General features: G+C 36.9%; 2 protein-coding genes across 8 annotated transcripts in view; one reads left to right on the plus strand and one right to left on the minus strand.

Moving 5' to 3' along the window:
- Nucleotides 1-5510, minus strand: LOC133835031 (uncharacterized). 3 transcript variants are annotated; one of them, XM_062264888.1, is made up of 3 exons: nt 5395-5510; nt 2761-3301; nt 1-757 (listed from the first exon to the last, which is right to left on the minus strand). In XM_062264888.1, the coding sequence occupies exon 3, from the start codon at nt 743-745 to the stop codon at nt 59-61; it is 687 nt and encodes a 228-aa protein (XP_062120872.1). In that variant the 5' UTR covers nt 746-757; nt 2761-3301; nt 5395-5510; the 3' UTR covers nt 1-58. The 3 variants fall into 3 exon arrangements, with proteins under 3 accessions (XP_062120872.1, XP_062120873.1, XP_062120871.1); XM_062264889.1 differs by lacking the exon at nt 5395-5510 and having other exon boundaries at nt 2816-3376; XM_062264887.1 differs by lacking the exons at nt 2761-3301; nt 5395-5510 and adding an exon at nt 814-927.
- The window catches only part of LOC133835008 (paxillin), a 27323-nt gene continuing 16360 nt past the window's right edge, over nt 1230-12192 (plus strand). Inside the window, exons 1-3 of one of the 5 annotated variants that reach the window (XM_062264842.1) lie at nt 3484-3530; nt 7518-7641; nt 7705-7864. In XM_062264842.1, coding sequence (XP_062120826.1) covers nt 3499-3530; nt 7518-7641; nt 7705-7864 — 316 coding nt within the window. In that variant the 5' untranslated portion in view covers nt 3484-3498. Of the gene's footprint in view, nt 1377-3483; nt 3531-7517; nt 7642-7704; nt 7865-9918; nt 9944-11790; nt 11939-12192 lie in introns of those variants that run through there. The other 4 variants (XM_062264848.1, XM_062264846.1, XM_062264849.1 and 1 more) reach the window with 4 other exon arrangements.

Raw genomic sequence — 12192 nt, forward strand, 5'->3', positions numbered from 1 at the left:
TTCATTTGGCTAAAAGAATATAATATTTATAGAATAGTGTGCGTATTATTTATACTTTTTAGTGAAAATATCCAGTTTTCCCGATGAGAGGAGGTCCGTACATATCTACATTATCAAAATGATAGACTTTAATGTTCAAGAGAGGATGCTTTCTGCTCATTTCAGAGACATCAAACATAGCCGTTCCCACTAGCCAATTAATTTTAAGGCTACGCAATCGATTGAGCACCGATTTATCCAGACAAGCGATATCCTTGTTGTAAAGAGTCAGTATCTCCAAATTCGTTGCAGATTGCAACAAGAGCATCAACTGATTGTAATCTTCAATGTCGCAACGACCAAGATCTAATTCACGTAAGGTCGACACAACTGGCATTATTATTGTCATGTAAAGGTTGGTAAAATTAGTGTGCTGAATTTTGAGTGCCTGCAGTCGTCCACTTTCTTTGGCGCCAATAAACAATTGATGCAGCAGTTTCAACACATCGACAGATCGACTAGAATAACCCACATTTACATTAAGACTTCGTAAATGTCCACCAAGTGTCTGTAGCTGGTCTTCATTGTATTGTGGCGGAAAACGCATGCTGAACTCAAAGTCACGAAATCTGTGCAGTTGCTGATGGATGGCGTCGTCAATAAACGGATGTACTTCACCAAAAATAACCATAAGCTCGTCAAGCGAGAAAAATTGGAAAACATTGTCCAGGCAATCGCCGTTTAAGATTAACAGCGATGAGTCCATTGTGAATGGTAACTGAAATTAATCATTTAAAATCATTAAAAGGGCGCGTAAAATATCGTTTATCGTACCAATCGATAAAATGTCAGCTGTTTAATGTGTATGCATGTGTATGTATTGTTTATATCTGCGGTGTGTCGACGTGTTTGTGTAGCCGACGCAGCTCCAAAATTAAAGTGAATCATATAAAACTCGTCTCCAACTTGCGCGAAACTCGCGAGCAGCCATTTCAGCAAAAATATTTTCAATTCCAATCGCGAACGCGACGGATAAAACTTCCACCAGTCGTCATCGTTCGACTCTAAAACTCAACTGCTGTCTGTGCGTTTGTTGTTGTTGTCGTGTCGCTGCTACAGGGAAAAATTGTTTGCGTGGATTAAAAATTGAAGTCAATTAACTACGTTTGTGTTTTGACTTTTGGATGTTCCAACTGGAATTATATGTGTGTCAATAAGTGTATATGAATACGAGGCGTGGCCCTGAGTGTGATAAAACTCTCTTTGTATGTTAACCTTATAAACCAATTGAAGAATTTAACTCACGCAAAAACACTCACAAGTATTCGAAGTATAGGCATTTACGTGAACTAGAACAACCGCAAACCAAGCAAATAAAAGCGAAATGGATGATTTAGGTGAGTGCACATCTCAAAACAAATACTTCCTGTTAACGTGGCACCCTGTGTCTATAGGACAGGGTGTGCAGCAACGTGCTTTGCAAGCAATTTATGTGCTGTTGCCGCTGCTGTGAATTCAAGGTTGATTGTTGTTAGCGGCATGAATCTATAAAACACTTAATTAGCATTCCATGTAAGCTGTTTTGGCCAATAGCCGCTAGATGGCGCACGAACAATTCTTTGAATTTGTCTTACACATCTCTTATCTGCATTTCTTGACCGGTTAATCATGTTGTATGATTAGTCCATAACTCTTATCAATTTTGCATTTCGCGCACTTAACAAAAAAAATAAAAAACTTTATCTATACATTCCTGTTATTTGCGCTGTGTGCTTTTGGCCACCCCTTATAAATGCTATAGCAACTTTCAGATACTTTCTTTGCATCCTCTTATTGCATTCTTTGTGATTTTTATGATTTATACGCATTCCTGGAAATCAACAGCGATATCAACCTCGGCCAATCATTCACACGTTGGCAGTCTACAAACGATCAGTACTAAAGGTCGGTTTTGTCGTTCGCATTTATGTTGTACATGATGTGTGATCGTTGAGTTTGTCCGACTGCTAATTGGGTTGGTTTGGTTCATTTGTTTGTTTTGTTTTCCACACACTACGCTTTAGTCATCGTCAGCATAAGTTCGCGTATAGTCGTCATCTTGTATGGCAGCTGCTGCTATACTCTGACTCTGATTTTGCCTTCTTACTTTATTTTCTTGATGACACAATTTCTTGGTTGTTTACTGCCTGTTGCGCTTGTTCTTAATGTTTTTGATAAACACACACACACAAGCATTTTATACATATATATGTATGTATATATGATGATGATGTATGTAAGCACACAGTGGGCACATTCCTAAAAGTTGAGTAAAGGCCATTCACACACACACACACACACACATACACACACTCACTCACATTTATACAAATGCACTTAAAGAAAACCGACTAAGTTGACAGCTCGGCTGCATCATTAAGCTCAGCTGACTGTGCTCTTCGCCCACGCACAGTGGTACACTTTCACACAAAACGAAGTCCCAAATGTGGAGAAAAGTAAACACTGTCTAGTCTGAAGTGAAGTGTGCCCACTTTATTGATCGCTCCCGTCAAAGAAGCTGCCCACTTGAAACACGCAACCGGAATCAGAATCAGATTGCGTGCAGAGCATAAATTTTTGATGTTGATGATCATCACATAGAGAGTACTGCAACTCGACACAATGAAAATTATATTAAGCTTAGGATGCAAAGCATTAGCAACATTTACATGAAAATGCGTTTAAATATAACTTATTATTATTATTAGTCGCATACATTTGTAGTTCAAAAGGAATACATACTAATGCTTTTCAAATCACTGTAAAGTATTTGACAATCTTTGTTATTCTGCCTTACTGCTAATTCCTCGTTTCGCCTGTTACCTCCCACTTGCGGCTTTCGTTTTTGCGGTTTTGTTGCTGTCGCTTCGACTTCGTTGTCATCACAACCACAACCTCATCATCATTATCATCACAACTTGCAGTAACCGCAGTCAGACAAAAGCTGGCAGCGACGCGGCGTCACAACGCTAAACTGAGTGATAGAGGCAAGCGAACGAAACAGATGAAATGAACACAACGCTTCGTTTGATAATTTCCGCTCTTTCGAATAGCTTCACTCTCTCGTAGCTACTGCTCTCTCAACTGCGCGAGGCACTCGTGAGAGCATCGCTGCGTTTGTTTCTAATGTGGAGGGAGCTCTGTTGACGCTGCGTTTGGGGTTCCATTTCGTGTTCCGTTAGCTGACTAGTGCAAGCGCCAAGTTCCAATTCAGTCGTTTGCGACGCTTTTGCCTATACGAGACACAAATACGCGCGTTCGTCTTGCCTTTCTAGCGTCACGTCTAAAATGAAAAATAACAACAAAATATGAAAGATTTAGGCAATGTTAAAAGTCAAGAGTTCAAGAAAACAAAATAAATTATGATATAGTGCCGGTTTATAAGCAATCGATAACAAGAAAAAGTGCGGTAGACAAATCAATCAATCGATCAAGTGGCCAATGTGAATCAAATAGTAAAAAAAACTGCACAAAAAGTCAATGAAAAGCGGTGAGGAGTGCGTTTGTCGCAGGTGGTGTAGCGTGGGAAAATTGTTTACTTTGCCCATGTCGAGCAAACATAGCAAAAGTGCGAGCGGATAATATTATTAGATAATATAAATATAGCTTGGCAAAGTGTTTTTAGAAGATAAACCAGAAAGGAATTTCAGTTGCTAGATTGATAAGACAAAAAGTCGCCAAGTAGCTCAAAGACAAAGAAAACACAAAAACATACATATATTGTACGCATTATATATGGTCAACAGATTAATGATCTCACTGTCACTCACTAAATCCCGCGAACATTTTGTCGTACAGTTTTTAGAATTTTAATTTAAACTAATTATGAAGCTAATTTCTAGATCGAATAAACATCTAAAAAAAGAACAAAATGAATAACGAGAAATATGCCTAAATGTGACAAGAGAACAGAAATTTTGGGTAGCGCCATTAATTATAGATGCGTCCCCGACATGCGGATTATAAGCGAAATAAAACAAAATTGAGACACCACTCGTAGGCGTGTCAGCGGAGGGAAATCTTTTTATGAGATCTCATCTACAAAAAACATGTAACTCGTGACTGCCAAATTGGAATAACAAACTAACAAAACAATTGCGAGTCTATGACATTTCCTGACACATATTTCAATCATTTAAGTTTCGACTAGCTTCCCATCGCTATCTCAGATTACGAAAGCCATCCACAAAATGCCTGAAATATGGGATATATTGAATGCGCATAAAACTGTGTAGCATCCATTATATGCACTTACTGCAATTGCCTTCGAATTGCCGCCAAACGAATTTTAATTAGTCGGAAAGTCGTGTCTCGGAGATGCCACACAATCGTTTGTTTATGACGAAACAGCTGGGACCCCTTCTCAAAATTCGACTTGGGACAAGGCGAGATGCCCTCTCTTCCCATTTTCCATTTTCCATTCTCCATTTCCCACTTTTCGCCCACACGCATGCGTTGAGGGCGGGACTGAAATGGGTTCCACTCCACGGTCCCCGATTAAATGTTTGTACAAACCATTAGTTCAAATATGGTAAGAGGAAGCAGAAAAGTTAGCACCTCCTAGCCCTTCTCCCGGTTCTCTTCCGCTTGCCTTGCCTCTGCAATGAGTTCATCGTTCATTTCGTTAGCGTTGTATAACTAGTTCTCTTTCTCGTTCTTGTTCTCGTGTTCAATCAGCGAACAGATTCTTATCTCCAAGTGCCAACTCATAAAATTTCAATTAGTGTGCATTGTTTTTGCTTTGTTCGTCAAAGAGAATCTCTCTCTTTTTGTAATTTCTCTTATTGCCTACTCCTCGTGATGAGTCTGTCCTTTGGACACTCCGCTTTGAGACTTATTTTAATGTACTTATTACAAATATAATCAAGGCTTCGTTTCATACGACGCTTAGTTCACTCTTTTATTTTACGCATCAAGTCAGTTATTGCGAAAGCAATATCTAATCTAATCGAATTTTAAGGAAATACTTCTGTAAAATAAACATTTCTTTAAGATCTGAAACACTTAATGGAATCGAATAACTTTCTGCTTATTCACCTGCACAATAATCTATAATAAATTTATACAACAATGAAAGTTCTCCTGATTTAATGTGAACATCATTCCTAATAACATCATTTCGTATGTCGGTCACATACAAAGTTAAGGACAGAATGTAAATGCATTTTACAGCTACATAAACTGGCCAAGTTTATGGGAATACGTTTCTATAACCTTATAGATGCGGGTGTGGAGTCAGATGTATGGGAAAATGGATCACCCACGTGTGATGGGAATGTGTGTGAGCATATTTTCTTCGTTCGTTTCTCACCTTTGGCACCTTCAACAAGGTCAGCCACACACTCACACACACGCACTCGAGTTTTATGTACTTACCAATAAAATATTTCGATGGTATTTAAATAGAGATCGCGTTCACCCGAGGCGTCGGTCAACGAGCGTCCAAGTCCATCGAGCACTGGCGGCTCTTGGAATTTCCTTTCCGCCAAAAACCAAAAAGAAAAAGAACAAAAAAAAAAAAACAAAAAAAAGAACAGCAAGAATCGTGCCTTTGACTTTTAAATATAGAAACTGGCAAACACGAATCGCGTTTGTTCATTTGTTGTTGGTCTATTCAGATCAGACGTCATCGCGAGACCTGGAAATAGTGTGCATAGCGTTATCCCAGGGCTCCCGATGGAGCAGCTACCTTTTTTGGCAATGCACTGCGGAAATGTTAAGACTTTCTTATTTTTTCAGTTCACTTTTTTTCAATTAATTTTTGTTTTGTTTTTGGCCGTTAGTTGATATTCGTGCAGTCGCGAGACGAAACGACAAAACGTCGCCTTTGATTTGCCAGCACTTTTTATTTTTAGTTCTCGATCAACGTGTTGACGTAATTTGGCAACCTTGATTCCCCGCTAGCATCCATTCCAACAACAACAACAACAACAACTCTTGCTAATATAAACCTGCTGCTTCAGATGCTGCTGCGTTCTTTATTTTTTTTATTTTTTATTTTTTTTTGATTTTTTTGTTTTTAGTTTCTAATTTATGTTTATTATTTGTTACCTTTTTCAATCTGTCGTTATTTGTTTAGACACATGTTTGCTCTGTGTGCCTTGTATTTTCTTTTTGGTATTTTAATGCTTCATAAATCTGGCATTATGCCGTTCGGATCACCACGATCATCCCAATGTGAACAATGTTAGCCGTCGAAGCTCATAAATTTACCAAAGTTTCATATATCAAATAATGCCCACGAATGCGATTGACTTTAAATCTGGTCACCTTCCATTAATCTAGATTTATTGAATCAAATGAGATCTGGTTTAAAATTTGGAGCAAATGTTCACGATGAATCAACGCAGTGCATCCATAAAATATTCAGCTGAAGTTGAGTGTGCTTGACTCTGAAATACTCGTCAATCGTATCTGTGCATTGGGTTATGAAACTAATAAAGTTAACCCAACATTGAAATTAAAATGCATCAACAACAATAAAGAAACTGCGGCAGCTGAACCGGCTTAAAGAAACATGATTTGCGTAAAATATATAACTGTTTTGCAGCTCTTATAATTCAGCGTATTATTTAGATGGACATTAAAAATAAGGTTAAATAGAAATACATAAAGATACGTAAAAACATGTCGATAGTGCAGAACTTTTGCCGCATAGCAATTTGTATTGAAGCGTATATTGTTAAATGGAATAACTGATCTGATCTGTCTTATTCTCCTTATAACTATTTCTTATCACATATTCATTTGATCTGTTGATCTTTTTTTATTCTGTTTATAACTATTTCTTATCACCCATTCATCTTCCAAAATATCGCGTTTTCTGAGGATTTATTTACTAACTTCTTTTGTTATTTCTTGTCACACATTCATCTCCCAAAATACAGACATTTTCTGAGGTTTCATTAATAATAAGGTAATATTCATTTTCGAACTTCTTTTGTCACATCTTAGTACTCTCGTATTTTAATTTCGACATCCACAAAATTTATCTTTCTATGTTCTATCTTCTCAAATACTAAATTTCAAATATTTGTTGACAGCTTTAATAACATCCCGCTTTTAAATAATATTCTAGTGTACATCGAGAAGACTCTAGAGAGTAAATTAAGGGAATGCTATCATTATGTCGATGGATTGGGTTGGGGAAGTTCTCGGATAGAACTATGATAGACAGGCGGATACCGAATGACAGGCGAAACTCAACACAAACAAAGCGACAAATCCGTCAACGGGTCCCGAAAGGCCAAAAATAAAAATGCGCTTATAAATAATTCAAATAGATCTTGCGGCCAGAAGGGCGGGCAGTGAAATATAAACGTACTCGCTACGAAGCTTTTAAATAAATCAACAGTCTCTACCGGTTGGCCCTTTATACTACTTACAATATATTGTAGTCGTGTCGTGTTTTGTTCTACACAAAAAAAATATAAGAAATGGAAATAGTTTGAACTTTTGGCGCACAGATTTATGATTTTTCATTGGCTTTTTTAATGCAGCGAACAGAATAAAGAAAACAAACAAAGTGTTGAGCCATTATGGATAGAACAATGTACGGGAAAATCGATCCGGGTGCGCGACAACCCTATCGCACGGTCCGCAGCAAGGGTATCCAGCCGGGGTGTAAGTACTTTCTACTAATCCGTAATCGATTAACCCGAGTCTGCTTCAAACTCACAAATAAAGTGTAAGATTGTCTCGCATTGGACATCGTTCATTTGGAATGACGTCGACGATCTCCAGAGTTCAACGCAATGCTCGACACCTCCAGTATTATCCGGCTGTCCAGCAGACCAGTTCAAGTATCTGGCATTCCGACCACTGGTGCTCGATGCGAATATACCAGGTACGGCCAGATCGTTAAGGGATGTCCAGTAGCTTAGAGAGGGATGCAGATGAGGGCTCAGCAGCTTGAGTTCCTCTTCACTTTCCAGATTCAGAAGGAATCCTCCAAGCTGGCGACAGATGTTGCTCGCCCCAAACCAAAAAAATTCATTCGCAATGCATCTTCATTGTAGTAGAGCTTTGATCCAATTTCAATATACCTCGTTGTATTAGCTAATTCCAATTGTTAATTGATTAGTTAATTCCATCAACTAGAAATATATTTTCTTGACCTTTTCTTCCTAGAGGCAAAGCCTCAATGTTTGACATCCAAAACGATAGTAATATTAAATATTTTAACATTATGTCGATGTTACTTTGGGGTCTGCTTGCCAGGAAAGCGTATTTGTGACTATTGCGACAATTTGTTCCTGTTAGCTGAGGTGGCTTCAGTGATAAGACATGCGATTGAGTTTTGATAAGGTTACATTTAATAATAGATACTTAAAATTATCAGCACCAATAATAGAATAAGGGGGTTACCGTACTAATAGAACATTAAATTTAAAATATATCGATGTCACTCTAAAAATTAGTTGTATACTGAAATGTAAGATTGAGATTTAAGATTCTGTGTCTTCCATACAGCGCGTTGCCTTGCTGATGGACAAAGCGCCATCTATGATTCATTGCGGAAAGTGAAACTTAACAGAAAAACATTCGTAAAAACGTGTTGCATAACTTTAGGCACTTTTCTTTTATAATCCGCATATCCACTTCAGTTTCTTATTGATTTATTTAAGCAAAATTAGTTTTGCTGTACCAGTCATAATCACTAGGATTTTTCTTCCCCTTTTCATTGAAGCTACTAACTAAGCTTGTCAAAATATTTTCTGTATTCTGTCTGGAAATTGCAATAATCTTTGACACAAAATTTACATTTATAAATCGATTCCTCAACTTAGTTATTTTTATTTATATACACCTATATTTTTTTCCGTATTACTAGAGCATTATTTGTTTATTTTATTAATTACCCCATAACAAAATCAACAGACATCAATTTTATTATTTTGTTTGTTTACATGTAAATCAGTAATCATATAAGGAAACTACAGGCCCCTTCAAAGTTCGGCTTTTTTTGTGGCGCTGACTGTATATTGTTATAAATAATAATGTGAACAATGTAACTTGTATATAAAAATAAAAAATAAATATTAAATAGCGAGAAGCACTTATTATTTAAAAAATACAGTTGGATTATTATTTTATATTTTTCATATTACTAATAATAGTAATAATAGTAGATCTGTAGTAGATTCTGAAATGTACGTTCTTTATACAGTCTATTTAATGAACATTTGTTAAAACATAAATATTTGTTAAGGAAATCTATAGCTTGCACAATTTGAAACGAAAACGTAAGGAATCAATTGTGTTTTCTTTTACGACTTTTGCATACGTAAACGTAAACAAATCTAACGCAAACAACACCATATGACGTAACACGTATGAGAATATACAAACACATTTTATTGCAACTGCGTGTTGTGGGAAGGGTCAAGTCGAATTTTTCCCGAAGCGATCCCGATCGGAACTCGAATGTAGCAGATGCTGACCAACATCGATTGTGCTGAGATGTACATACCCTGTGTTCTTTAAAATGTACTGATATATATTTTAGAATGAATGTTTATGAATACTAAATACAACAAATTACTTTAACCCCATAAATTACTAGATATACTTACACAAATAGTATGTGAATGAATTGGAGAATATTTCTACCCTCTACATTTTAGTATCCAAACTGTATATCGAGGGTATTTTAATGTCGAAAATACATTTAAATTTGTTTCCATTACTCTTAACAATTACATACACACACATGGCGAGAGCAGTGTGTGAAAAAACAAACACCTAAACAATATTTTGAGATTGCATCGAAAGTGAAGTCTCCACTAGTCAGACATTGATTTGAATATTTCGAATTTGAATTCAGTTTGTAATTAGACGCCGTTCGGGCTTCATCATTGTGGTCTGTTCAACTTGCAAATTGCATTCAAAATACAAAACATAGAAAAAATAGACATGAAAATCGGTAAGCTGCAATCTCTTAATCTGACTAACTGACTGGGGCAGGGTTACTACGGTGATGACAGAGACACACATAGAGAGAAAGAGAGAGATAGAGACTGAGACGACGACCCCCACGACGTGGTTCATTCATTAGATCATACTCGAAGCATTCATTCAGCACCCGAAGCGACTGGTTAACGTATTCGGGTAGTCGTTGTGGGCGGCATAAAGTTTGTGACACTGTTCTATATATTTCTCTATCGTATCGATACTTAAGTGTTTCAGTGTGTGTAACTGTGAATGTGTGTTTGTGGACAGATATATTTACCTGTATCAACTATTGTGTAAGCGCTCTTAATTGCAAAGGTTTTGTAGTTGATTCAATGTTATGACAATAAGCCTTGGATAAATTGAAGAGATAAGCGGGAATGACTGACTTGTAGATGCTCTGTAACCGATTTATTATTTAAGCAACTATATTTCATTTACGATTGGGAGTAAAATATGTTCAGTAGTAAATATATACATTAAATATATTTAATTAATCACAATTTTACAAAATCGTATATAATTAATGAACTATCAGCTGTATCAGTGTAACACCCTTCGTTTATTTGACAACAACGTATATTTCATATAACACTGTCTGATGTCAATGCAATGTTTGGGATTAGCATTAAGTGAACCTTTGACTGACCGGAAATCAGTTTTGAAAAACTTGTCCAAATCATTCGGAACCAGTTTGCATATTTGTTTCAGTAATCTTTGTTGTTAGATCTTACAAAGGAATTTGATGTATGTGATCTAGCATGTTTGTTATTGGGAAGACCATCTGAAATTTCTGCTCGTTAACCTATGTGAACTGTTTAAAAAAATAAATAATCTTGGCAATCAATTTATTTGGGGTTCGTTATTAAAATAGTAGCGAAAGATACAAAAAAAAAACATTAAATGAAGAAAAAAACAACACTCTGTCAAATTAATACGAAATGATCAACAGCAACACTTTTAATTTGTTGCCAGTCGTTGGCTCTTGTTGTTGTTTGGCTGCCTTTGTTGTTGCATACTAATTTTAGTTTTGGTCAAAGTCAAGTGAGTCATCCATTGGGTCCCCAAACAAACTACAAATGCGCCGGATACTATTTGAAGATTCTGCTCGACAGGTGGCGCCTCTACGACAAACGCCCACAACGAAGCCGCAGCCCAACAAATGGCAACGTTTTCTCAACACTTTTTTTGTTGTACAACAATAAGTGTTGTAATCAACAGCAACAGCAACAGCAGCAGCAGCAGCATCAGCAACATCGACATAAGCAAACACCCAGTTGAGTTTGAGCAAGTTTTCCCACCCTCTCTTGAGTGAGTTATATGCTGCACCCTGGTGCCAGTCTCCAAATCATGGAGATCAAATAAACAAAACAACAGAATGTTTGAGTTTAATATGATATTGAGTCAACATTGATCGCTAGAAGGTGTAATTGTCAAAGTAAATATGTTATTTGGGGTTAGAAAAGTTTCCGTTCTGGCAAACCATAAACAATCCCATTTTTACAGTAACAACAAATTCAATAGTAGTCACTACTCCAGTACTTAAGAATGATGGTTCCTCAATTTTAATTATATTGCAAGTTAACTGTATGAAAGTAGGAATAGGGTCCATTATGAAATAACTTAATTATTATCTGAAATAGTTGCAACTAGTTTGTAGGCTTCACATTGTATTAATACTGTCAGCTGTTTTCGAATCCAAATGATAAATCGGGTACCACTGTGCGCTGCTGCTGTGAGACTCGCAGTAGCCTCAGCTTCAGCAACGGTTTTCGTCGGACGTCTTGTTCAGTTGCTTTTAAGATTTTGCCGAGCGAAAAATAATTTTTGGTGCTCCGTTGTCGTTGTCGTCGTCGTTGCCGTCGCAGTCGCAGTCGAAATCGGTTTTGTGCGTGAAAATCGTCGATCGATTGTTTGTGTAGTTTTGTTAGCTGAGAGTACTCATTTTTGGAAGTGAGCGAACGTGAATGTGAGAATTTTATTAAGGCAAAAAATTCAATTAAAACAGCTTTGCAACAACAACAAAAATAAACAACATCGTGGAATAAATAAATCAGTTGAAAACGAAAGTGACAGCCACAAACTGCAAAAATATGTAACAATGTCAACAGCAATTGTGAGCAAAGTGCAGAAGAAGAAACCGAAGTAACAACGGCAAAAACCAACAAGAGCATCAACGACAGTCAAGAGCATAACAATAACAACAACAATTGAATGTGCGCG

This window comes from Drosophila sulfurigaster, chromosome 2L (genome assembly GCF_023558435.1).
Source record: "Drosophila sulfurigaster albostrigata strain 15112-1811.04 chromosome 2L, ASM2355843v2, whole genome shotgun sequence".
NCBI lineage: Eukaryota > Metazoa > Arthropoda > Insecta > Diptera > Drosophilidae > Drosophila > Drosophila sulfurigaster.

What these genes read in the sequence shown, in the direction of transcription:
- LOC133835031 (XM_062264887.1), bottom strand. Translation starts at nt 927, where the DNA reads ATGATTCACTTTAATTTTGGAGCTGCGTCGGCTACACAAACACGTCGA. An exon ending in AGCTGACATTTTATCGATTG is followed by an intron (nt 758 to 813) that starts GTACGATAAACG and finishes GATTAATTTCAG; the next exon opens with TTACCATTCACAATGGACTC.